Here is a 27,763-nt window from a genome sequence, read left to right as displayed (position 1 = left end):
GTACTAGTTATATATTATAAAGCCCATATGAGATTTAATTAGCTAGTCTATTAAACAATGTATAATCATAATAAAGTCCAATCAAGCCTATTAAAAATTTACGTAGCTCACTAAAAAATTTTATACTAATAATATAAAACTCAAATTAGTCAATTATTATATTTAAAAAACATAAGATATTTATTAGCAATTTACATCATATTATGCTTTCATCCTTTAGATATTTCAATATATGTAAATACCAAAAGTCGTACACATAAATCTATATCATTAGGAATAATATAAATCACTTGTTATTATGATCTAATTTTGTTTTTAATTTCAAAACTCACATTTAAATTTCACAAAATTTTGATGATAAAATTTCTTATATATTGTCGTATTCCATCATTTTTTAATTTGCATTAAATTTAAAGTTTTATTTTACTATATTTATGTCTTGTAGTGACAAGAAATGAAATTTTTCATTGAAAAATTACATAGATTATTCGAAATAGTTTATTATCCTTTAAAACAAACTCTTGTTTCGATCGTTTTAAAATATTTTTTTATATTTTTCCAATTATATATTAAATTTATTATATACTTATTAATTTTATATCAATATTTTTTTTCTCAAAAATAAATTTATGATCTAAATTTAGTTTAGCCCCCCATGTTCGAATTCCAAGTTCCGTCCCTGGTTTCATATTTTTTTAGTATTAATATAATTGATAAAAATTTCACGATTCTTGTCAGTTTGTACTAACAGAGCATTTTTATCATCCTGCGTTTTCGTTATACCTTCATTCTCTATTTTGTGATTATCATGTTTCTCTAAGCCTTTTCTTTTCTGGAGATTTTTATCTTTGGAACCGATTGATCTTCCATGTTTCAAGCATTTTATGACTTCATTAGTCTATTCAATTTGTTTCTTTAGAATTTTAATACGAGCATGAGTATTTACAGCACATATATGTATATGAGTTAGTTACCTCTTTTGTATCTGCAAACGCGCATCTGGTATTTGATTTGTTATCCTTTCAATCTGATCCATGAAAAATATTATTTTTTACTTTAAGTATAGACCAGGTCAACTTGTCTCCCTAAACCAAACTACAATTTTCGATTTGGACATTTTTTTAAGAAATATTGTGAAGGAAAAGCTAAAATACGTAAAATTTTGTGAAGAAAAAACTGAGGAATGTTTCATAAAAATAATTTCAAATATTACCTAAGTACTTAAAATCAACCCGAGAAAAAAAAACGGTTTTGATTAAAATTTTCCGTGATGTTTTGAAAAAATAACCCATCTTACTATCTTAGTAAAATCTTTGGATAGAAATTACTTGAATCTTTCAAAGTGTGATAAAACAAAGAAGAGAAAAACATATATATGTATATGCTAAAATATGAATGTCCTTGTTAGATTTTTGAACTAATTTTATGATAATCTATCATTTCATTATTAAAGTTGAGGCATAGATATTAACGATTTTTTATCTACTCTTTTTTTTTTTGTCCTCTCCTAACAGGGGCGGAGCCAGGATCACGCAAGAGGGGGGCCAACGAAGAAGAACTGAAAGCGTAAACATGATAGATTTTTGATTTTTTTTTTAAAAAATAGAGATATTATTAGAAATCAAAAAAAAAAAAAAAAAAACAAGAGAGGGGGAGTAAGCTCAAACCTCTCTCAAGATCTAAACAATTAAATAAGTTTCGAGTGAGTTCTAATATAAGGAAGTTGTCGAACATGATCAAAATGCTCAAATTGGATTTTTAATTGCAGCATCTCATGTTCTGCAAAGTTTTTTGGATAAAACTTAGTAGATAAAACGAGATTCATTGCATTCAATTTTCTGCTAGTTTATTTAACACTATCTATTCTATCTATATCAATTAAATTACATTATGATTCATGAATATAGTAAAAATACGTTGTTATCCACAAATATTTTCGACCAATTATTCAACATATAGAAATAGTCAAACAAAAATAATCAAAAACGCAAAAATTAACAATGCTAATTTCATTTTTTACAATAAATTTTAGTATTTCTAACATTGATATCGAATGTGTTGTCCCATAATTAAATGAAACAAAGATTTAAAATAAGAAAAAAATAAATAGAAGAATTAAGAAATATATGCTCTCAAGAAACCAAAACCTAATTTTTTGAGAAAAAAATGATTTAAAATACACGATATGAAAAAAAAATACACAAAAAAACCTGAAATCATTTACGAAATGCCCTTATATTTTTTTTAAAGCAAAACGACTTTAAATCTTAATTGAGTGTTTTATGTCACTGTGTTGGTCGTCCATTCGAAAGAGTCGAATAGAAAAAATAAATCAAATATCCCATAAAAAAAAAAGAGTTTGATCGTCACTTAAAATAAATTATTTTATTTTATTTGAGAAGTCAATTTATTATATATTAAAAAAAATGGGGCACAACCCATTAAAATTTATTAAAAAGAATATCAAACAAAACCAATATATATATATATATATATATATATATATATATATATATATATATATATATATATATACTAATTTTTTTTGGGGGGGTTATGTGCCTCCGCCCCTGTCTCCTAAAATACCCCTTCCTCGTATACCAAACATAATAAATTAGTAAATAATTTATTCATGTACTAGTTTTAGGTAGTGCAATTTCTTCTAATAATCAATTTTCAGTTTTTCCAAATTTTATGAAGGAAAAACTGAAAAATGCGTAAAATTTTGTGAAAAAAAAATGAAAAGTGTTTCTTAAAAATAATTTCAAATACTACTTAAGTACTTGATATCAACCCGGGAAAAAAAAAATCAGTTTCAATTAAAATTTTCCCCAACGTTTTGAAAAAATTAATAACCCATCTTAGTAAAATCTTTGGATAGAAAATTCTTGAAGCTTTTAAAGTGTGATAAACAAAGAAGAGAAAAACATATATATGAACGTCCTTGTTAGATTTTTGAAATAATTTCATGATAATCTATTATTTCATTATTAAAGTTGAGGCAATGATAGTAACGATTTTTGGCCTACACCCTTTTTTTTTCCTCTCCTTAAATACCCCTTCCTCGTAAACACTACTATTTTAAAATAAAACCAAACATAATAAATTAATTAGTAACTAAATGAGAACTTAAAACATTAACTTTAAATAAAAAATTTACTTTTAATTTCACGATATTTCATATATATAAAATTTGATTACATATTATTAAAGTGAGTTTTGCAATTACAGTCTGCAATTTACAGATTTATAGTCGCACAACAAATAAATTAAGAAGAAACATCAAATGTAGCAATAGACATTATGGTACACTGTAAAAAAAAAAATTCAGAAAATACGAACTTGAAGGACATCATTACCCAAGCTTAGTTGTTGATCCAAAATCAGTTTAGCAAAAGCCACAGCTGATGAGGAGCATTCCCCTTCCAATTCGATCTTTTCAAGCGTTGGTATGTTTTCAATTTCAGTTAGGATCTCTTTCAACTTCCAGCAATCCCTAATTTTAAGGCACTCAAGTTGGGGAAAGTGGGAATCATCGGCTCTCCATTCCACCAAATCTAAATAGTTAAGCTCCAGGGATTTTAGCATGCGAAATTCTCCCTCATTTGGTTCCCACACTCCACCTTCACATGCTTCATCATTTAGTTTGAGAACTTCAAGATTGGGTAACGAACCAACCATCGTCAAATCTTTCCAACCAAGGCCACAATGAGACAAAGTTAACTTTTTGAGTGCTGCTAGGAACTTGAAGTTTGGCGGCAAAGCTATCTTGCAATTACAATAGAGATTTAATGATTCCAATTCATTCAAGCACACAATATTACTAAGATGGTAGTGAGACCATTCTTTAATATTGTTATAATACACTTTCAATTTCTTTAGTTTTGAAAGTCTTTCGATGATCTTATCCGTAAATCTCATATTTTGTATCCCCAAGAGAGTTTGAAGGTTGGCCACAATAACTAAATTTGAATGGGAGGATCTGGTAAATCACAATAATTATATATGATTTCTATATGCCTTAAATGTAGCATCGTCCATATTTTTTGGGGTAATTGAATAAAATCAGCCAAATGACCGTTGATGACTAAAGTTCGAAGCCCCCAAAGTCAGGATATAGAAGCAGGAACTCTATCTTCTAAACAACAAAGAGAAAGGTACCGTAAATGCACTAGTCTAACTACCTCCTTCGGAAATTCAATCAACAGCTTTCCACCTTTCATATCCAATACTCTCAGCAGTCCAAAACTAGGCTCGCTTACGATTATCTCAGCATCTTCATCATACAATACAAGTGAGCGGGTTGTTGAAGGTGGACCATTTGAGTTAAAAGCATGCTCAATGGATTCCAAATGACTCACTGGATTAATACTAACACGACGTTCACTTCTTATGCCTTCATAAGGAATACTGTACTTATTGGTGACATGAAAGAACTTCTCTTTTTTAGCTTCTGTTATGCAAAAGTCTCTCAAAAGATCATGGATTCTGTATGTCTTAACTTTGCCATCACGCCCTAGCTTAAGAACCATAATAAGACTTCTGTTCAAAAGATCTTCCAAACATTCCTCTGCAATGTCTTCCAAACTCTTGGACCCATTTGGTTTTATAAATCCCTCGGCAACCCATAAGTGGATAAGATTAGATCTTCGGATGGCGTGGTCTTTTGGAAAAATCGCAAAATATAGAAAACAAGGTTTTAAGTGAGCTGGCAAGTAATTGTAACTCAAGGAGAAGATGGTCGAACATTGGCCTCCATCTGTAGACAGAATTGATTTCAGAGCAGTGACAATAGTCTCCCAATAACCAACAGTCTTGTCCATGGATAGGAGACTACCAATCACAACTATTGAGAGTGGAAGTCCTCTACATTTTTTTACAATCTCAAGCCCAATTCCCTCCAAACGCGGAGGGCAGTATCCTCCTCGGAATACCTTTGCACGAAACAAGTCCCAACTCTCACCGGAATCAAGAGGCCTCATGTCATGACGATGGTCAAAAGAGGCTGCATCATCTCCCACAATTTTGTGCCGAGTTGTCAAAACAATCTGACTGCCATTATGATCATCAGGAAAAAACCTCTTGATCTCATCTCACACCTTAGTATCCCAAACGTCATCCATCACAATGATGTACTTCCTACCTTTCAAACTTTTGTATAGACGATCTGCTAATTCTCCACCGCTTAACTTTCTAATTTCTGAACTGAGTTGGTTAGTTGAATCTAGAAGCCCTGCGAAGATCTCACGCATCTGATATTCCTGAGATACAGTTACCCAAGCACGAATGTCATATTGACAAACAATGAGTGAGTCATCGAATAGTTTCCACGCAAAAGTAGTTTTTCCAATGCCTCTCATCCCAACAATCGAAACGACTTCACGGTTAGACGATTAACTTGTCAACCAGTCCTTTATTTTCTCCGAGTCTTCATCCAATCCAACCACATGGGATTTTTTGTCACTAAACGTGAGTCGTGGTCCATTGACTGGTAAATGATTCCTCGGTGGCATTTCTAGTGTAATCATAATCACCATCACCTCTTGCTGAATGGAATGCATTTCTTCTATGACTCTATCCAAGTTCTTGCAAAAAGTTCGGTATGTACCATTCCTGTATTTTCTTTTATATAAAATGAAAGTGGAAACATGGGACTCAATGATGTCTTCAGCCCTATAAGCTGCATCTCTAATTTTTATTACCAATTTTTTTACTGCCTTGCTAGTAATAGATGAATACTTCTCCAAGAAATCATGCAGGAAACTGACCTTTTCTTGGAGTGATTGAATCTGTTGTTTCTCGTGCGGAACACATCGACCAGGATCCCCGATTTGTTGAAGAATCTGCATAAGAGATACAACTGCAGCATAAGACATCTTGCAACTGAACAGTGTGCAATTGTGGTGTTGCTGTTGAAAGAATCAAAAGGAGAAACTTTGTGATGCTAACAACTTTAAGATTTGCGTAAAACTGTCTTCTTTCACATTGTTTAAACATGGACATGGTAATGAAAATGGCAACTTCAGTTTCTTTATTACAAATTCGCACAACTTGAGATTTAAAATGAGCAATCCATTAATATATTTTAATATAATTTTTTGTGATCGGTCGATTTATTTATTAAAATGAATAGGTATTTATCAATAATCTCTAATTAATTTTTATAATGTTTTTATATAATGAGTACAGTTTCTTTATTATAATATAAACTAGTATCTCACCCGTGCGATGCACGGATTGTATTGTGTATATAACGATTAAAAATTACATAGTATGAAAATTTGAGTTTCTAATTAAATAGTAAATACAAAATCTAATTTAACACTCACTAAAATAAATTTTAAAAATAAAGTGAAAAAGTATTATTACAAATTTTGAAAATATCCTTAAACACAACATTTGTAGTCGAGTTTATTTCATTGTCGTTTTCATTACATATTAAAATTTTAAGACACTTTCGATTTGTAATCCTAGATACATCGATATACAGTTGACCATGACAGAAAACATGTTTTCTAAAATAAAATTAAAAAAAAAACCCTACATGTGATAATGATTGTCTTTGATTTTTGTTAATTGTTATTGCATATGAAACAATTAAGGGAAATTCTCTTCGTTGAAACTTGAAAGGAAGCCTTGAATCAAATGGAGTTAATGACATTCTTGGAATAAGCACTTTATGACCCGCATTACATCCGTTAAGAATTTTTCCTTCCAAAACATGGTTTTCGAGATTCGTGATAATCAATCTAGTATCATTGTATAATCCAAGAGAATTATCTATATTCCGTAATAACATAACATGAGTGTCAATCATCAAATTTAGCTAGTGGTTCAAAACTCCGGAGCATCTATTTCCATTTAAGAATTTTGGAGTGTGCAAATCATACAACATATCAACATTTTTCTATGAATGACACGCCGAACCATAATTTAAATACAATCTTCCATCCGAATTTTTCAGTGATATCATGTATACATTTATGAACTGGACAAAATCAAAGTCGGTGCCAATATAGTTCTCTGGTGGAAGTATGACGTATCACTTATCGTGCTACCAAACAACATATATGTACTCTCGACGATTGTTGTGATAGGGTCCTTGATTAAGCAACAATTCATCTGAAATATCAATCATCGTGCAACCGTCATTGGTTCTTTAATTTTTCTGTCTCCTGTATTTGCAATCCAATCCAAATATCTTCTAATTTCATCGCCTTTCTCATCAGAGACCAAATTACAAAGATGCATATTCTTAGTCAATCTCAAAACTGTGCAATGTCTCCACATATACGACGAATTAATAGTAACATGAACAATGTCTTGCCTACCGCCCTTCGGAATAACAGGAAAAATCTGTCGAAAATCTCGCCAAATACAACTATTTTGCCTCCAAAAAGGAAGTGAAAGCTTGAAGTATTTTCAAATCTTATTATGTCGCGTATGCTTATGTCTAATAATTCAAAATAAAACTTGTGCATCATTGGAGCTTCATCTCATTTGATAAGTTTGGATTTCACGATAAGCTCCGCGATAGGACTCCCTTGTTTGATATTGCATGTTGAATTTTCGTTAGGATTGAAGGGAATTTCTCAACGAGGGGATGAACATTTCCACCATGCAGAAAAAAAAGATGTAATATCATTGGATGTCACGTTTAACACAATCTCTCCATTCGATCTCAAGGCTACCGATAGAGTCTTTCATATGAATGTTTTTTCAGTACCTCCATAACCCTATACAAGGATACTCCACTCTGGTTTCAATTAATTGCAGTCATTATCGTGTCATATACTTGAGGTTGGTCACTGTTTAAATTTGTTTGGAGACGATAAATTCTTGTAAGAAAACTCTTCTATTAGAAAAAAATGTCTTCTATTATTTTTAACAACAATTCTGTTTTACACACATATATCTCTGTGTGTATGAAGACAAAAAAAATATCTGAAATTAAAAAGTAGTGATAAAATATGATCAAATTTCAAATTTTACACGAAAAATTGTACAGTATCATATATAACATTTATGGAAATTTTCACATATATGTCAAATTTAAAATTTCAACTGAAAATTGATAAATTATTATATATATAATTTATTAAAATTTTTACATATATATGGACGCAAAAAATTTAACTAAAATTTAAAATATTGATAACTTCCGATTAAATTTCACATTTTGAACGAATAAGTGGTATGATGTCATATATAAAAATATGAAAACTTTAACGCACATACACACACACACAAATATATATATATATATTAAATGTAGACTGAAATTAAAAACTAATGATAACATTGTATCAAATTTCAAAATTTGAACCAAAAATTAGAATATTATCCAAATATATATTTTATGAAAATGTTCGATATGTATTGTTGGGATCGGTTCAGAGGGTAGAGGGGGGGTGAATACACTCTGAAACTTTTCTTCTTCTTCTTTAAAATGATCAAGTGAGGTTTAGTTCACTTAATCTGTTTTCTCAACTTCTAAAACGTTTTGAACAACTTAAATAGTGCGGAAATAGTTCAGAGGTTTTAGTGATGCAAAGTTTATAATGCAATGTATGAGCAGGATGTAAGATAAAAGGCAGTAAAGATTAAAGCACGATCTTTATGGAAGTTCGAAGGCTTAATCCTTCTACGTCTCCCCTTCTTCCACTTAGGAAGGAATTCACTAGAAGACTTTGATTATTACAACGTCTTGTAATACACCCACTTCAGACTTAGGACTTATCCAATGCCTAATCCAAAACTCCTAGATTTACACAGATAAGATTCTCAGTTCTTATCAGACTGGTGGAAGCTTTCAGAGCAGCTTCAAGTCTCTTCAACACTGAGTATAGTTGAGTTGAGCTTCTCAGACTGCAGAGCGGTCGAGAGGCTTGGAAAACCTAGTATGATCCTTGATGATCAGATACGTGAACTGTAGGCGAGGGTTTATTTGAGCAGCAGATGAATAATCTTGTAAGTGTGCTCAAGTATATCAGATGAGGACTTCTGATATTGCTCAAGTGATTGAGGTTTTTCTGAATTGCTTGTCTCTCTTCGTTGTCTCGAATCACTTGTTGTTATTCTCTTTTTTTTTGTTCGTCGTTATTCACTTCTTGAGCAATCCTCCCTTTATATAGGTCAATCATCAACGTCTTTATTTTGAACGTTCTGATGCTGCATTGAATGCACATTTAATGCTCATAAATGCATTGATGATTCTGCATGAAGATCGTACACTGCAGACAACTTCCAGGGTCCAAAACTGGAATAAACGGTCGAATGCTTTATCTGCAGTCATTCTGTGTTTTTGCCATTTTGATACAACCTGTTGTCTTGATTTGCAGGAGTCAACAAATCTTCTGATACGCCGGTTCTGCTTTTAATAAAGAATCCTGCAAAGGACATTTTGTCACAGGTACTTGTCTCGAGATATCTTGATAGGCAGTTGGCATTCTACCGGTAGAGATATTTGTCCTCTGCTGGTTTGAATGACCAGTCGATAGGCTTGAGACTTCAACCGATCGAGAGACATAGGCGGTTGACAAGCTTCCGGTAGATAGATTTATCCTTGTGTCTTCAGCCGGTCGAGAGCAAGGGCGGTTGACAAGCTTTGGTAGAGGTTGTAGTAGATTCCTGAAATACAATGGTTGGCAACCCATTCCAATACAATGAGTTGTTGTTTGTTATCACCAAAATATCGGATTCAACAATTTCCCTCTTTTTGGTGATGACAAAACTTAAGTGCCTCAAGAACAATATGAAAGCAGTAAAATGAACTTCATTGAGAGAATGAATTTCATTAAGTACAATAGACATTTTTATTACACCTACAGAAGAAAGACAAAATGAGATGCAGCTGAGACAAGTGAAGAAGAGACAAGTTGTTCATCTTTTGAACCAACTGGCTCCTCCCGACCTATCGTCTTCTCTTCTTCTTCTGTCGGCTTCTTCCTTTCTTCTGGACTCTTCTTCTCGTCTTCTTGCCTCTGCTGCTCTACGTTGCTCTTCTTCCCCCTTTTTGGCATCACCTTGGTTGAGTCGAACGAGGATCTCAGTAAGTTGAGTGCCAAGGCAGGCTTGCATGTTGTCAATCTTTGCATCGAGTTGAGCAAGTAGAGTAGCTTGCATAGTGTCCATCCGATCATTCAACTGCTTGTGAAGGCGGTTTCCAGATCGGACAACTTGTTCGGAGACGGTAGAGAGCGTGTTGATTTGAGTGCGATGATGATTAGTGATCTCTGTGGTCAGTCGAGCAAGGTCTTGAGACACGGTCTCGAAATGACGAATCATCGACTGGTGTGAATTATCAACAGAGAAGGAGGATTTAGTGATGTCTTGAGAGAAGGACCTAACCGTTTGCGTGAGCTCATGTAGCCTATTAATCAAGGTATGATCGAGAGCTGCGGCCATGGCGTCAATCAAAGACTCATCAGTCTGAAGCATTTGCCCTTGTTGGTCATTCCTCGGTGAGACCGGGCTAGACTCAGGAAGGCGTGGTGATGGTGATCTGGCTGGAGAGCTAACTGATGGACCCTCCAATAATGGTACAGTTGGAGATGTAATAGTCTCGGCTGCAGCCAATATGGTTGGTGGAGTATCAGGATCAACACTTGGCTCATCCATTAAGAGATCTTCCATAACCTTTGCAGTAGATGGAGACGGTTGATGTACTTGATCAGCATCAGTCACCTGTTGTTCTGGAGATGCAGGTGATACAATAGTGCTTGGAATCTCCGTTGGGGGCACTATTGCTTCACTACTGCAGGGAACCTCTGTCACAGAGGTGACAGGAATCTCTTGTGCAACCACTTGTGGATGACTTGGAGAGGTTGGAGCGGTCGTCACTGGAGAGGAGTGAACAATCACAACTGCTTCCGGTCGAGTGACTGCTTGGACTGCGGTGGAGAAGGGGTTGACCGATGAAGAGGCTGCCACATTCGATCTTAAAGCAGATGATTGAAAGAGGTCGGCAGTGATGAGATCGGTCAGAATCCCATCTGAAGAAGGAAAAACACAGACGTCTTCTTCATCCTGATCTTGAGTGAGAAAAGTCTTCATCATCACTTGTCCTTCCAGCACATAAGCTTGTAAACAGGCTGCTGAAGCTGGTGTGTTGACAGAGTTGAGAGTTTGGTAGTGCTGAAGTAGTTGAGTGATTTGACGTAGACTATCCTGTAGTCCAGTCAAAATCATAAAGTCATTGGTAGCGGTAGAACTTTTGGATTTGAAATTCTTGACACGCTCATTAATTAGCATAGATAGCAGGCTTCCTCGAAGCTTCAAGTCTATGAGCTGTCTTCTTCCCAAAGCCTCCACGATGTCTTCAGTATCAGCAAATAGAAGCATCTTCTTCTCAATGACGTTTAGAGATTTCCATTTAGGAAATATTTGAGCCAGAGTCAAGTGAGTGCGGGAGTGATGTCATCTGTCAAAGCGTTGTAGGTGACGTTTGACAGTGCGGAGGATGTGTGAGATGATCAAATTGAGTTCTACCGTAGCTGCTGGTTGAGCCTTGGGTGTGTAGATCATCACACCTTTCCCTTTGTCTTTGGGATCAGCTAGAGTGTCCTTAGGAGCTGATGAGGCACCTTCCTGGATTATCACACCCTTGGCAGGATGAGGAGCAGTAGAAGCGACAGTAGTAGTGGTCTCGACCGTTGACAGGGTAGGAGCAAGGCCAGACAGAGACTTTAGCTTCTTGTGTTGCCTCTTCTTCTCGCCTGCAGGCGTGGATGACATAGTTGCTTTGGATAGAGAAGGAGATGATTTGCTGAAAGCTTGAATCAGTGGAACATTCTCACGTGATTCGCCTTCAGAGTCAGATTCGATGATCAGTTGGCGCTTGGCAGATTTTTTGGTGTCGACTGGTTTGGCCACGACCGGAACCGTTGAAAGCGGTTGTGGGATAGCAATAACCTTTGCGGTAGAGGGCAAGGTGTCGACCGCAGTCTCCTTTTTGTTCAGGAATTTGAGAATCGTGGACTTGTTGAGCCATTTGGTGGGATGCAGAGGCTCAGTTTTGGAGAAGTCCACTCCAAGGACGCTCAAAATGTGGCAAATTTGCAGAGCAAATCCCTCGGATTGCCCTTTGCCCCTGATCATTTCACAAAGAATATTGAATAGAATGTCTGACCAGTTTATGTTGATCTTGGAGGCAATACACGCCATGTATTGAAATTTCTCCAGTGTCACTTTGTCGTAAGAACCAGCCTTGGCCAGAAGATTCTTGGCCACGATGTTGGTCAAGAGCCTGAATGGAGCTTTGAGAGATGTCTTCTGGGCCGGCAGTTTGATTGAAGCAGCAGTGGTTGAGAACTCCTTCAACCAGTAAGAGCAATTACCGTCTGGAAGATCCGTGCATTTTGTCAAACCCCTGGAGGGCAGATCAAAGGTGCTAGCGAAGAACTTCTGATTGAAAGAGTAGGCCTCTGTCTTGATCACGCATTTGATAGTTCTATGCTCGATTTGAGCAGTGGCGAAGAACTCCTTCAAAACAGGTAAATCGCAGATGGCACTGCATTCCAGAAATTTCTTCAATCCTGAGGCTTCAAGCATGGTGAAGACCTCTGTTATTCCTGCGTTGTTTGCCTTAGCAACGGATTCAAAGTTGATTGCGAGGCAAGTCTTCTGGATCGACATGATATCTGTAGATGAGAGCTTGAACAGAGAGTAAGCAAAATCTAGAGAGTAATTCGATGGAGCGTTTAATACAATATGAGAGCTGTAGCAATGGTGAGAGGTTGATATACGAGTGTAAAGACGTATATATATATAGGAACCTATGGGCCATAGGGTGACGTCATGAACAATATTTTTTGAATTTCAAAAAACTTTCAAGAGAATAATCACCGCGCCCAATTAATGTCAACTGGTTCAAAGCACAAGGCTGCTAGTACTAAGCCTGTCAGACACTAGTTTAAGGCGGATGATATGTCAATATTTATGGCAATATAAAAGCTACGCTATTAATGGCATAATGGCAATTATTCCCCCTAAACACATGCATACTAACTCAGATCTACTAAGCCAAGAATATTTCGAAAATAAGAAAACTTAGCGTTCGGTAAAGGCTTGGTGAATAGGTCTGCTGCTTGCTGATCGGTAGAGATGTATTCCAGCTTGATTTCCTTCTTTAAGACATGATCTCGGATAAAATGATGCCTGACATCAATGTGCTTTGTCCTAGAGTGCATCACGGGATTGTGAGTGATGGCTATGGCACTTGTATTGTCACAGTAGATTGGAGCTTCACTCGACCGGATTCCATAATCCTTAAGCTGCTGTTGAATCCAGAGTATTTGAGCACAACAGCTGCCAGCAGCAAGGTATTCTGCTTCGGCGGTCGAGGTAGCAATTGATGTCTGCTTCTTACTTGACCACGAAATCAGTCTATCTCCAAGGAATTGACATGTGCCGCTTGTACTTTTGCGATCAATTCTACATCCTGCATAATCTGCATCTGAATAGCCAATAAGATTAAGATTTGAATCTTTGGGATACCAAAGACCCGCATTAGTAGTTCCTTTAATATATTTAATTATTCGTTTGGCGGCAATGAAATGAGATTGCTTTGGTGCTGCTTGAAATCTAGCACATAGACAGACTGAATACATGATATCCGGTCGACTGGCAGTCAAATAAAGCAATGAGCCAATAAGCCCTCGATACATGGTTACCTCGACCGGAATTCCCTCTTCATCTTTATCAAGCTTGATTGATGTACTCATGGGGGTAGATGCAGTTGAGCATTGTTCCATTCCAAACTTCTTTACCAATTCCTTGGCATACTTGGACTGATTGATAAATGTTCCAGTTTCGAGTTGCTTCACTTGAAGTCCAAGAAAGAAGTTTAGCTCGCCCATCATGCTCATTTCAAACTTCTCCTGCATTAACTTAGAGAATTTTGAGCATAACTTGGGGTTAGTTGACCCAAATATTATATCATCAACATAAATTTGTACTAGTAACACATGATCACCTTTTACAAATTTAAACAGGGTCTTATCGACCGTTCCGATTTGGAAATCATGTTCCAGTAAAAATTTTAGTAGTGTGTCATACCAAGCACATGGTGCTTGTTTTAATCCATAAAGAGCTTTGTCAAGTTTATAGATATATTGAGGATGAGTAGGATTGACAAAACCTGGTGGTTGTTCAACGTACACCTCTTCTTGAAGTAGACCATTGAGGAATGCAGACTTGACATCCATTTGATAAACTTTAAAATTCTTAAAAGCTGCATAGGCAAGAAAGATGCGGATTGCTTCTAGTCTTGCAACTGGCGCGAAAGATTCCTCAAAGTCTATGCCTTCTTCTTGTCTGAATCCTTGAGCAACAAGTCGAGCTTTGTTACACACAACAGTGCCATGTTCATCGAGCTTGTTACGAAACACCCATCTAGTTCCAATCACATTTTGATTTTCTGGTCGAGGAACTAGATGCCAAACATTGTTGCGGGTGAATTGATTCAGTTCTTCTTGCATTGCCTCGATCCAGTTGGCATCTGATAGGGCTTCATCTATCTTCTTGGGCTCTACCTGAGATATGAAAGCTGCATGCAAGAATTCATTAATCATTTGACCACGTGTTTTTCGAGGTGCAGAAGGGTCACCTATGACCAACCCAGGTGGATGATTTTTGTTCCACCTAAAATAATTCCCTAAAGGGTTATTATCAATTGATTGATGAACGTCCTCGTTTACTGGATCATCATTGGCAGGAGGATCGTTATCAACCGGTGGATCCACTTCTGGCCTTGTTTGATCACGAACGGTAGAGGGAGCTGGATCATCCTTCTTTGGAGGATATAGATCACTGTCACTCTCTTCTTGTAGATTTGTGTTTTTCAATCTGTGACTCAGATCATTTATGCTCCCTTGAGTTTGTTCTGAACAAAGAGTAGATTCATCAAAAACAACATGAATGGTTTCCTCGACGGTTAGTGATCGTTGATTGAGCACTCGATAAGCTCTGCTAACGGCTGAGTAACCAATAAAAGTTCCTTCGTCTGCTTTGGCATCGAAGGCTGTCAAATGGTTTTTGCCATTGTTGTGGATAAAGCATTTGCACCCAAAAATTTTGAAGTATGAAATATCAGGTTTTGTGCCATTCCAGATCTCATATGGAGTTTTGTTAAATCGTTTATTAATCATAGATCTGTTTTGAGTATAGCAAGTTGTGTTGACTGCTTCTGCCCAAAGCCTTTGAGAAACATTTGAATCAGCAATCATAGTTCTGGCTGCTTATTTTAAAGTACGGTTCCTTCTTTCAGCCACCCCATTTTGCTGTGGGGATCTAGCAGCTGACAACTCATGCTTGATTCCCTGATCATCTAGATAGGTCATAAGAGTGGTGTTTAAAAATTCAGTCCCTCTATCACTCCTGATCCTATCTATCACAGTAGATTGTTCATTTTGCAAGCGTTTAAAAAGCTTAATCAGGTGAGGTGCAGTTTGATCTTTTGAAGAGAGAAAGATGACCCAAGTAAATCGAGAAAAGTCATCTATAACAACAAGAGCATATCTCATTCCCCCTAAGCTTCTTACTGGTATAGGACCAAATAGGTCCATGTGAAGTAAGTCTAAACATTTGGAAGAAGACATACACCCTTTATTTTTAAAAGTTGCTCTCACCTGCTTTCCTAGTTGACAAGAAGGACAGACTTTGTCTTTTATAAAATCTCCTTCGGGCAGTCCAGAAACCAAATCATGCTTCCTCAAGTTAGAAATGGACTTAAAATTTAGATGATTTAATCGCTTATGCCACAACCAATGTTTATCATGATGAGCAGTAAGACAAGTAGGTGAGGAAATATGTGAGCAAGACCAGTTTACCTTGTAGGTGTTTAGGTCTCGTACACCGGTCATAAGAGTCTCTCCTTTGTCATTTTTTATGAGGCAAGTGTGTTTGTGAAACTCGACCGAATGATCATTGTCACATAGTTGACTAATACTTATCAAATTATAGCATAGTTTGTCAACAAGTAACACATCTTTAATAATGATGTTACCATGGATAATCTTACCCTTACCCACGGTTTTACCTTTGGAGTTGTCTCCAAAGCTGATCTTTGGTCCTTTGCACAACACCACTTCTGTTAGAAGTTCTGGATTCCCTGTCATGTGTCGTGAACAACCGCTATCTAAATACCATGTAGTGTCCTTGATAGAGGAGGTTTTCCCGCCAGTTTGGACTTTTAGTACCTGCAAAGAGTGAAGAACTTTTGGTACCCATATCTAGTAGGGTCCAGGTCGGATTAGCCCTTTCGGGACCCACACCTGGAACACCCTTACAGGTTTGCCCGTGTGTGTGTCCAGAAGTCTGTGCGGTCGATAGGCAGTAAATGTGTGTGCTTGTGAGGTTGCTGTGTGCTGCTTGCCTTTTTGATTTTTATCAGTTAGCATGTACCTCTTTTGAACTGGCCTGCAATTAAAGTACTGGTAAGGCTTCTCCTTTGACCATCTTTTCTTAGAGTAGTTAAGCTCATTCCATGGCCTTTTGAAATTAGATTGGTTTCCCTTTCTTCTTTCATTAGGTTTAGGTTTGATCCAAGTTCCTCTTTGATTAGAGATCTGGGGATCCACATATCCCAGCCCTCTATGCTTAGAACTTCGTTCGTTAGGTACTTTCTGATTTCTGTCAAAGTTGCACTTATCGTGTTCATATATCGTGCTGGACCTGACAAATCTTATTTTGTTAAGATTGCCTTTGTCCAGGCTTGACTGAATACAGGACTCCATAGACTGTTCATTTGTTCCAAACCCTAGACCGGTCTTATCATGTGCCGGTCTTTGGATTTTTTGAATCTTGTCGATGGTTACAGAAGATTTATTCCAAGCCTTAATGGTTTCAAGTAGTTTTTTATTCTCAATCAAGGTAGCTTGGAATACTCTTTTCAAGGTGTCGTTCTCAGTAGCCAGCAGACTTAGCTTGACCTTAAGACCATCAAGCTCTTTTTGCTGCATGCAGCTTGATTCGCTTGACTTATTTTTTAGGTCGGCTCTTTCTGCCTTTACTTCCTCGAACTCCTTGGATAGTGCTTTGTATTCATTAGCCATTTCGTGTAAAGCAGTAACCAAATCACTGTGAGTAAATTCAGGTGAGCCAAAGTCAAATACCTCCTCAGCTTCTTCTTCGATGTCAGCCATAAGGCATTCCACCTTTTCATCATCGTTGTCATCTGAAGAGCTTCCGGTATTGGAGTTGTCAGAGTCAGACTCAGCCCACTTGCTTTTGCTTTCATCTGCTACTAGAACCCTTTGGTCTCTTCCTTTTCTAAAGGTCCTCTTGTCCTCCTTGCCCCTTCTTCTTTCAGAAAATTGCTTCTGATCATTGCTCTTAGGCTTGGTGCACTCTGCAATGAAGTGGCCTGGCTTGCCACAGTTAAAACAAGTAGGACCATCGTTTGTGTGGTCCGATTTATGATAATTTTTAAATTTAGAATTGTTTTTACGCATAAATTTACCAAATTTCTTGACAAAGAGTGTCATGGCTTCATTGCTGATTTGCTCAGCTGATCTCTTTGGAGCTTCCTCGACCGGTGGACGTATCACGGTTGAGGTTAAGGCCTTGGTTGGTTGAGAGGTAGATGGTTCATCTTCTGTCCTCATGTTGAGCTCGAACTCGTAGGCTTTGAGATCTGCAAAGAGATCATGCAGTTCAACCTTGCTCAAGTCTTTTGACTCTCTCATGGCCACTGTCTTGATCTCCCATTCTTTGGGCAAAGCTCTCATAACCTTCACAGCAATTTCACGGTTAGTATAAGTTTTACCTAGAGCAATAAGATCACAAATGATACTACTGAACCGTTCATCAAATTCAGCCATGGTTTCCCCTGGCTTCATTTTGGCGTTGTCATATTTTTGAATGGCCAAGGTGAGCTTGTTTTCCTTTGTCTGGTCATTCCCTTCACACAGCTGAGTGAGCTTCTCCCAAATCTCCTTTGCTATGGAACATGACTTGATTTTGCTGAACATATTCTTGTCCAGTGTTTTGTATAGGATGTCCCGGGCCACATTGTCAAGATTGGCCTTCTTTTTGTCCTCAGTGGTCCACTCAGCTCTTGGTTTCTCAATCATTTGTCCTGCACCATCGGCTAGAGCTGGGTTGACCTTCATTATTTTGATAGGACCGTCTGTTATGACATATAGCATGTCATCATCCTGTGCTGCAAGATGTGCCTGCATGCGAATTTTCCAATCATCATATTCTTCTTTAGAAAACATAGGAATTCTGTTGAAAGAAGTCATGATTTTAAAACTTTAGATCAGCAGTTGAGAAAGAAACCCGCTCTGATACCACTTGTTGGGATCGGTTCAGAGGGTAGAGGGGGGGTGAATACACTCTGAAACTTTTCTTCTTCTTCTTTAAAATGATCAAGTGAGGTTTAGTTCACTTAATCTGTTTTCTCAACTTCTAAAACGTTTTGAACAACTTAAATAGTGCGGAAATAGTTCAGAGGTTTTAGTGATGCAAAGTTTATAATGCAATGTATGAGCAGGATGTAAGATAAAAGGCAGTAAAGATTAAAGCACGATCTTTATGGAAGTTCGAAGGCTTAATCCTTCTACGTCTCCCCTTCTTCCACTTAGGAAGGAATTCACTAGAAGACTTTGGTTATTACAACGTCTTGTAATACACCCACTTCAGACTTAGGACTTATCCAATGCCTAATCCAAAACTCCTAGATTTACACAGATAAGATTCTCAGTTCTTATCAGACTGGTGGAAGCTTTCAGAGCAGCTTCAAGTCTCTTCAACACTGAGTATAGTTGAGTTGAGCTTCTCAGACTGCAGAGCGGTCGAGAGGCTTGGAAAACCTAGTATGATCCTTGATGATCAGATACGTGAACTGTAGGCGAGGGTTTATTTGAGCAGCAGATGAATAATCTTGTAAGTGTGCTCAAGTATATCAGATGAGGACTTCTGATATTGCTCAAGTGATTGAGGTTTTTCTGAATTGCTTGTCTCTCTTCGTTGTCTCGAATCACTTGTTGTTATTCTCTTTTTTTTTTGTTCGTCGTTATTCACTTCTTGAGCAATCCTCCCTTTATATAGGTCAATCATCAACGTCTTTATTTTGAACGTTCTGATGCTGCATTGAATGCACATTTAATGCTCATAAATGCATTGATGATTCTGCATGAAGATCGTACACTGCAGACAACTTCCAGGGTCCAAAACTGGAATAAACGGTCGAATGCTTTATCTGCAGTCATTCTGTGTTTTTGCCATTTTGATACAACCTGTTGTCTTGATTTGCAGGAGTCAACAAATCTTCTGATACGCCGGTTCTGCTTTTAATAAAGAATCCTGCAAAGGACATTTTGTCACAGGTACTTGTCTCGAGATATCTTGATAGGCAGTTGGCATTCTACCGGTAGAGATATTTGTCCTCTGCTGGTTTGAATGACCAGTCGATAGGCTTGAGACTTCAACCGGTCGAGAGACATAGGCGGTTGACAAGCTTCCGGTAGATAGATTTATCCTTGTGTCTTCAGCCGGTCGAGAGCAAGGGCGGTTGACAAGCTTTGGTAGAGGTTGTAGTAGATTCCTGAAATACAATGGTTGGCAACTCATTCCAATACAATGAGTTGTTGTTTGTTATCACCAAAATATCGGATTCAACATGTATGCAAACAAAAAAATTACTTGAAATTGAAAATTAATGATAATATACAATCTAATTTTGAATTAAAAATTGGTATATTATCTATCATACATAAAATTTATGGAAATTTGAAACACAAAAATAATTAAAAAGTATAACAGAATTAAAATGTAGTTATAACGCAAAATCAAATTTAAAATTTTGAATCAAAAATTGGTATGTTATCATGTATAACATTTAGGAAAAGTTTCACGCATATACATATATGTGAAATTATGTATATATATACACAAAAATTAACTTAAATTAAAAAATAATGATAATATCTTATCAAATTTCATATTGTGAACAAAAAATATATATTATCATGTATAGAGTATTAGAGTTTTTAAAAATTTCCCCATATATACCAAATTTCAATTTTTTTACCAAAAATTGATATTATCATATATAGTATTTATGAAAATTTTTACATATATATGAATAAAAATTAAAATTAGTGATAAGATTCGATCAAATTTCAAATCTTGAACCAAAAACTATGACATTAGTCGTGTATAACAATAAGAAAATTCTCACTTATATGTAGAAAAAAATTTACTGAAATTAAAACTAAAGATAAAATCCGATCAAATTTTGAACCGAACATTGGTGCATTACCATATAGTGTATTTATTGAAATTTTCACATATATATGAAAAAAAATAACTTAAATCAAAAAGTATTGATAACGCCGGATTAAATTTCAAATTTTGAACTGAAATTGGTACGTTACCATGTATAACATTATGAAATTTTTTACATATATATAAACACAAAAATTTTAACTTAAATTCAAAAAATTTATGTTAAAACAATATCAAATTTCAATTTTGAACGAAAATTAGTATATGATTATATATAACGCTTATGAAAATTTTCACATATATATGGACAAAAAATTTAACTGAAATTAAAAATAGTATTAACATCCGATTATATTTCAAATTTTGAATCAAAAATTAGTACACTATCATATATAGTATTTATGAAAATTTTAACATATATATCAAATTTCAAATTTCAACTAAAAATCAATAAATTATTATATATATAATTTATGAAAATTTTCACATAAATCTGGACGCAAAAAATTTAACTAAAATTTAAAATAGTGATAACTTCCGATTAAATTTCATATTTTGAAAAAATTAGTGGTACGATATCATATATACATATATAAAAATGTGAAAACTTTCACACATACACACACACACACACACATATATATATATATATATATATACATATATATAGAGAGTTTCTTTCAAGTGCCCACCTATGATGCCCACTACCATGTCCACCAATGATGTGGCACTATTCTATTGGATGTGATAAAGATGTGATAAATTATAGGTCCAATAGAATAGTGTAACATTGTATCAAATTTCAAGCTTTGAACCGAAAATTAGAATATTATCAAAATATATATTTTATGAAAATGTTCGATATGTATGCAAACAAAAAAATTACTTGAAATTGAAAATTAGTGATAACATACAATCTAATTTTGAATTGAAAATTGGTATAATATCTATCATACATAAAATTTATGGAAATTTGAAACATAAAAATAATTAAAAAAAATAACAGAATTAAAAGGTAGTTATAACGCCAAATCAAATTTAAAATTTTGAATAAAAAATTGGTATGTTATCATGTATAACATTTAGGAAACTTTTCACGCATATACATATATGGAAAATTATGTATATCTATACACAAAAATTAACTTAAATTAAAAAATAATGATAATATGTAAGACCCGAAAATATTCAATTATTAATTATGGAATTTGAGAATTAAATTCCATATTATGGGCTAATATTGATTTGAGAAGTTATGAAAATGATAGATTTAATTTCCGAGCTGAAAATATTTAATTTGAGAATATGCGGATTTTGAGAATTAAATTCCGATAATTCTTAAATTAAAAGAATAAATATTCGATTTGAATATTTATGGAATTGAAGATTTAATTCCATGTTTCGAAAATTAAAGAAGATGAATTTGGAAGATATAACTTGATCAGGGACTGATTTGCACATACTGACATTTGAAGGACTAGAATGCAAAAGGTCAGGATTATTTAATTAATCCGAATTTAATTTATTTTAATCCGAGAATATTTAATTTGGGAATATTTAGAGTTGTGATTTAAATTCTAATATTCTTAAATTATTTAGGATTGAAATTGAATTAAAACGAAGGCCAAGGACTGAAGTGCAATTACTGAAGACTTCAGGGACTAAATTGCAAATTATGCAATAGCTATCCAATTTAATCAGATTATTCAGTCTATTCACGTGTAAGAAGGAAGAGGAAAGTCAGAAGTCTGAACAGAGAGCCGAGAGCTCAATTTTTTTTCTTTGAATTCGATTGTTTCAAATCGCCGTAACTTTTGATCCGTTCGTCCGATTTCGATTCCGAAAGATGTTCTGGAATCCTTGAGACGAGTACTTCGATTTGATGTAAGTTTCTTCTTTGTTCATTAAGGTTTGAGAATTCGAAATGGACAGATATCAGAAACTTGTGTGGAAGTGTTGTTGTTGAGCTTCTAAACTTGTGTTCTTGAGGATTGGATTGAAGATTGATTTGTATATCATGTTCTTATGAATTTCCAACTATGATTCAATCCATATACCTGCTGATATGTTAATTTTGAAGCTTCAACAGCCGATATATATGTGAGAATTGTTAATGATATGTTCGGAATCGCCGAAGTAATACCGATATGCCGTCGAACTCTTGAATTGAAATGATTTGCTATTGTTTTTGGATTCTGAAGTTGCTGAACTATTGGCTGATGATTCCTTGTTATATTTATGATAATAGCTGTTGGTTTGAAGAGTTGAATGACAATGAACGGATATGAAAAACCGTAAGAATGGAGTTGAAATTCTAAATGAATTCGATACCGTAACGATTCCCGATTGTCAATCGCTACGATGTTTGGTTATGTTTTGAAAACATACTGATAGTCTACAATTGAGCTAATGATCTTGGGATTGTATACTGATTTTGTTAGATGCAATCTTTACATGTCAGACGTGTTACGAGCTCAATCAACTCCAGAGGTCGAATTGTGAACCGAGGAAGTTCGCTTGAGAGTTGCAATGATTGATTGAAGATGTGCTGATGATTTCGACTCGATTCTGAAAGGATTGAATTGAACGAAGATGGATGTACATGTTTGAGGTTGAAGAATTCAGAACGGACAATATACGAAGGTAAAAGTGGACTACGATTTGATTGGGATTACAACTCGAGATGGTTTGTATCGAGTTCCCTTAAATCACATACTTGTTTGCTTAATTGCTCTTATGTGCTTTCATTTGAGTTGTTGAATAAGTTTTTGATGTTATGAATGCCTTGATGATGATATATGTTGCATTCATCTTGAAGACTTATTCCTTGATTTTGAAATGAACGGAAACGTTCGAATAGACGATTTGAAGGATTGTATATGTATGGCCTGGGTGGTTGATTTAGCCTAGCGTCTGATTTGCATATATGATTGCTTCAAAGTCTAGAGAAGAAAGATAAGTAACCCCACCTCGAGCGGGAGAGTCGGTGGATTAGTTATGATATCTACTTCTCGGGATCCCAACCGACGAATGATGAAATGAACCTTGTTTTGAAAACATGCGTTGTATTTACTGTTATATCATGATCTTGATATATGTTTGATATGCATGTTTAGTTGCTTTTACTGGGAAATATATTTCTCACCGGAGTTATCCGGCTATTGTTTTGTTGTATGTGTCATTGCAATAGGGGGATTGGAACAGGGCAAAAGCAATCATGAAGAACAAGGATTGAAGAGATATAGTGTGAGGATCCGAGTTAGGAGTTGTTTGAACTGTCATGAAGTTTATTGAGTCGTAAACATGATCATTTTAGAAGTTACTTGTATCAAGACTTGTTAAGGATGATCTAAAGGTCTTGTTATTATATTTGAAATTTGAGTAATGTTTCAAATATTTGACTCCAACATGTTGTATCTTGAACTAGTTTTTATATGACAAGATTATTGCATGTTTATGAGATTTTGATTATGTCGTAAAGCCTTGGAATGGTTTATTCCTAACAAGTATAGCATGTTAGAATGCATGTTAGAATGCATGTTATGATTGATTAAACCATGTCTAGACTTTTGTAAGAGATGATTTTGAATCAATTGTAGGCTTGATTTCATTTTTGACAGCAGCTGAGCCAACATTTTTTTTTTCTGGTGCCGTGGCCGGCGCACGGGCGAGCTACTGCTCGCGCGCGTGCGAGCCAGCCCATGGAGTCTCGGGCTCGTTGAACTGCGCGCGCGCGAGGGGTGATGCCCGCGCGTGCGCAGGGCAATCCATTTTAAAAAAAAAAAAAAAATTTTTACTCTTTTGTTTAGACATTGTTTCTTGTCTATTATTGGACATTTGATTAAATGAGAGATTAGAACTCGGGTCGTCACAACAGGTGGTATCAGAGCATAAGTTCTTGGACTGAGATAGAAGCTGAGCGGGGTAGATTGAGTCACATGCATGAATTGTATTGCATGATTATGCATTACTTGATTTGATAATTCGATGATTTGATAAATTGCATGTGAGCATGATCTATATTTGAAATTCAATTGCCTGATTTACTGATTTGTAAATTTTTGAAATTTTTACCGTTTTGTTATAAGATTTTTCTCGGGTGATGTAAGCACCCATACTTGAATAGAACAGTGTTCTTTGGGTGACGTAAGCACCCCAGACTGACAGACTAGTATGGCCAGACTGAACAGAATGGTATGGTCAGATTGAACAGAACAGAACGGTATTACTCAGCTGAATGAAGTATCTCTGATTGAACAGAACAGAATATCAACGAATGAATAGATGATGTTGTAGGTAACAGTTGGCTTGAAGAACTTGACTAGTTGTTCAAATACCGGAAGTATTCAGATGAATATCGGATCAGATTGATTGAATACCAACTTCGAAACCTAGCAACCAGCTGGTGGATTTTGATAAATAAATGATAAGAAGGCAGAGGTATGTTGATTGTTGGTAAGTGCTTAGAACAGAATTTTGTTTATAGTTCTTTGCCACAACAAATAGAAATGATGAGAAAGAAAACATACCCTGTAGAAGTTGAATATTTTGAATTAGAGAAATGCCTTCTTAGAATTTTCAAGTCTATTACAATTCTTTGAATTGTAGATGCTGAAAAGCTCAAGATTGAATGAATTATTTAATGGCTTGAATCCGCAGATTATGTCTGAATAAATGTTGATGACTGAAACATTTTGTTTAAAGACATATCTTTGTCTAAAAGAATTGAAGCTGAATGATGAGTTAGGAAAATGGAATTGTAGACATGAAAGAGTCTGTGAGATACTCACAACTCTATCTACAATTTGTATTTTAGAACAGATATGAGGTGAATGATATGAGAAGAAATCTCTAACTCTAGCGAATCGAGATGGATTAGTCTGATTCTGAATGCAGAGTATATTAGACATTATTACACTTTTTGTGGAAGAAGATATCTGAACAAACAGTGTAAGGACAAGTCAGACAGATGTGCTAAAATTTATTCAATGAATAAATAGCAAAAGTATACAGAGGATCAGAATGAAATTGCACCTGAGAATGAAATTTCAGGTAACAGATTTATTTTGTTTTGACCTGGTTATTATTGGTGCAATAGATACATAATAGCTGAAAGCTTATTATATGATTACCTCTGTATCAGAAAAGAGATTTTGTGAATTGAACTGAAGAATAGAACTATTGCTTCGATGAACTGAAACTGAACATGATATTGTTCATGTGAGAATTTACCTAAGTACTGATTAGTGATAGTTGCAGATTATTGAATCAATGGATTTTGTGATTTAACCAATCAGTATGATGATAAGAAGCGATAAAATTAGATCAACAGGAACATGATATGCATATGAATATGATGATATGATATAGAATCTTGAATTAAGATTCTGTGATTTCGGTGTGATATATGATGTGTGATTACAGAAATATTCCGAAATCAGTATATTCGATGCACGAGATATGTTCAAGATCTAAATTAGCATTGATAAGTACGCTATTGAATAGAGATTACAGATATGTTCCAGTAAGATTTTTGACTTTAGTTTAAGTTGTGAACTGGAATTCAATATTGAATTGAAGAATTGATGAATTTATGAATTACCGACTTGATGAGATTATGAATTTGATATTAATCTTAAGGTTTAGAAGATAGATGATGATATAACAATCAGCTACAGATGAGTCTTTTCTTTGATTATGCTGAATCGATTACATCAACTGGAGATATAATTCTTGAATGATTTAATATTGATTGGCTCTCATGGCACATTGCTTTCGTTTAGAGCCTGTGTTGATTTACTCATTCTGAGTTATGTGATGCAAGTGAGTTGTTTTCACTTTGCAGAGTTTGTTATCCAGAAGATTTGATTTTGGATGACCTTGATTGAGGGATTTTCTCAATCTTGATTTATTTCTTTTGATTTTGAGAATTATTGATCCTTTGATGTTATTTCGGCGTATTTAAGATTGTGACTCGTAACTGATAGAAGAATTTGAATATGATCCATGATTTTTGGTTTAGATGATATGAATTGTCGGTATTTGGAGATAGAAAAAAAGAATGAAATAGGCATCCGATGAATTGATTTCAGATTTCTGTGTATTCTGATTTGAATATTCAGATGAATATAACACCAATCAGAATGATTTTTTTCGATTGGAAGGAAGGCAGAATTATTCAAAAGATTAAAACAACACAGAAAGTAAACTGAAGTGATTAGAATTCAGTACAGAATGCCAGATTGAGATATGAATTGAAGCTTCAGATCCGAATGAATGAATTATATTATGATTGAGTAGTTGATTGTGCCTGATATTTCCGAAAAGAGATATCCGAATTTAAAGAATTGCACAACAATGAATTTGATAGTCATTTGATAATTGTTTTATCTTTTGATAAAGCAAATAGTAGTAACAGAATTAGTACATTTTTGAAGTTAAACGTACAGCGAATTTCTGATGAAGTTGAAAATCGTTGATCAGATGAGTTCAATATTAGTTTGGAAACTCCAAACATTGAACCAAGATTATAATTTGAAAGAATATTTTGCAACAACTACCGTGATGAAATAGTATAGATGAGGTAAACAGGTGGTAGATATGAACTGATTCATGAACATTACTGTATACGATGATATGTCTGTATGATCAAATCACTGAAATTATGATTAAATTCGTTGCAAGATGAACAGTAAGCCAGGAAATAATGTTTTAGATTGAAACATTGGGTTTACTATTAATTTTAATACAGAAGATCCGAAGACATTGAGTACTTTTTGAGGAAAAGGTACAATATATTATCCTTGAATGGGAAGATTAGTCAGAGATGATGAATCGAATTTGTGAGAATGAACTTTTTATCTGATATGATACCGAGTATCAACAGTTCTGAATATTTTGAAATCTGTGACTACAACATATTATACTATGATTAATTGATAGTCCGAATAGACTAATCAGAATTTGGCAGAATACTCTGTATGAGATGTGACGAACAGCTATCCATTCAGATCCGTGAAGAAGATAGAGATATGATGAAAGTACGGGAATGATTAAAATCTATTGCCCGAATTAAGACTTTAGATTTATTTGACAGAATGTGGCATCGATTGATTGACTGATATTCTGAGAGTTGAATTCGATTGATGGATTATCTGAGTCGATTTTCCAAATATTGAGGATATTCTCAGAACTTTAATACCTGATTCGGTATTATTTGATTTGATATGTTGCCACTTGAAGATTATAATTCCTGTAATAGCTATTGAGCCGATTTTGAGATAATGTTATGATATTGAAAAGAACTCCGATTTCTTGTGTTTTAATTATATTACCGAGTTATATGACATCAGATCAGACATGATTTGTCGATATCCGATCGGAGTTGATTCGAAATACACAACGAATTTGACGATGAATTTGTATGAAATGAAAACGGAAAAGAAGAACCAGAATTAGTAATTGAATGATAGATATAACTTTGGAAGCTAAAACGGATTAGTTAAGCGACAAAGTTATTCTTGAAACATCA

General features: G+C 35.0%; 1 protein-coding gene across 1 annotated transcript; it reads right to left on the bottom strand.

The window, feature by feature from the left end:
• Positions 1-3,327: 3,327 nt before the first annotated feature.
• Positions 3,328-5,360, bottom strand: LOC140862254 (putative late blight resistance protein homolog R1B-16). Its single transcript, XM_073265259.1, has 3 exons — positions 5,100-5,360; positions 4,185-5,048; positions 3,328-3,768 (listed from the first exon to the last, which is right to left on the bottom strand). Exons 1-3 carry the CDS (start codon positions 5,358-5,360, stop codon positions 3,328-3,330), a joined length of 1,566 nt encoding a protein of 521 aa, XP_073121360.1.
• Between the last annotated feature and the right edge of the window lie 22,403 nt (positions 5,361-27,763).

Source organism: Henckelia pumila, chromosome 4, assembly GCF_033568475.1.
Source record: "Henckelia pumila isolate YLH828 chromosome 4, ASM3356847v2, whole genome shotgun sequence".
Classification (NCBI taxonomy): Eukaryota; Viridiplantae; Streptophyta; class Magnoliopsida; order Lamiales; family Gesneriaceae; genus Henckelia; species Henckelia pumila.
The sequence above is the reverse complement of the archived record's forward strand: the minus strand, read 5'-3'. Positions and strand labels throughout refer to the sequence as shown.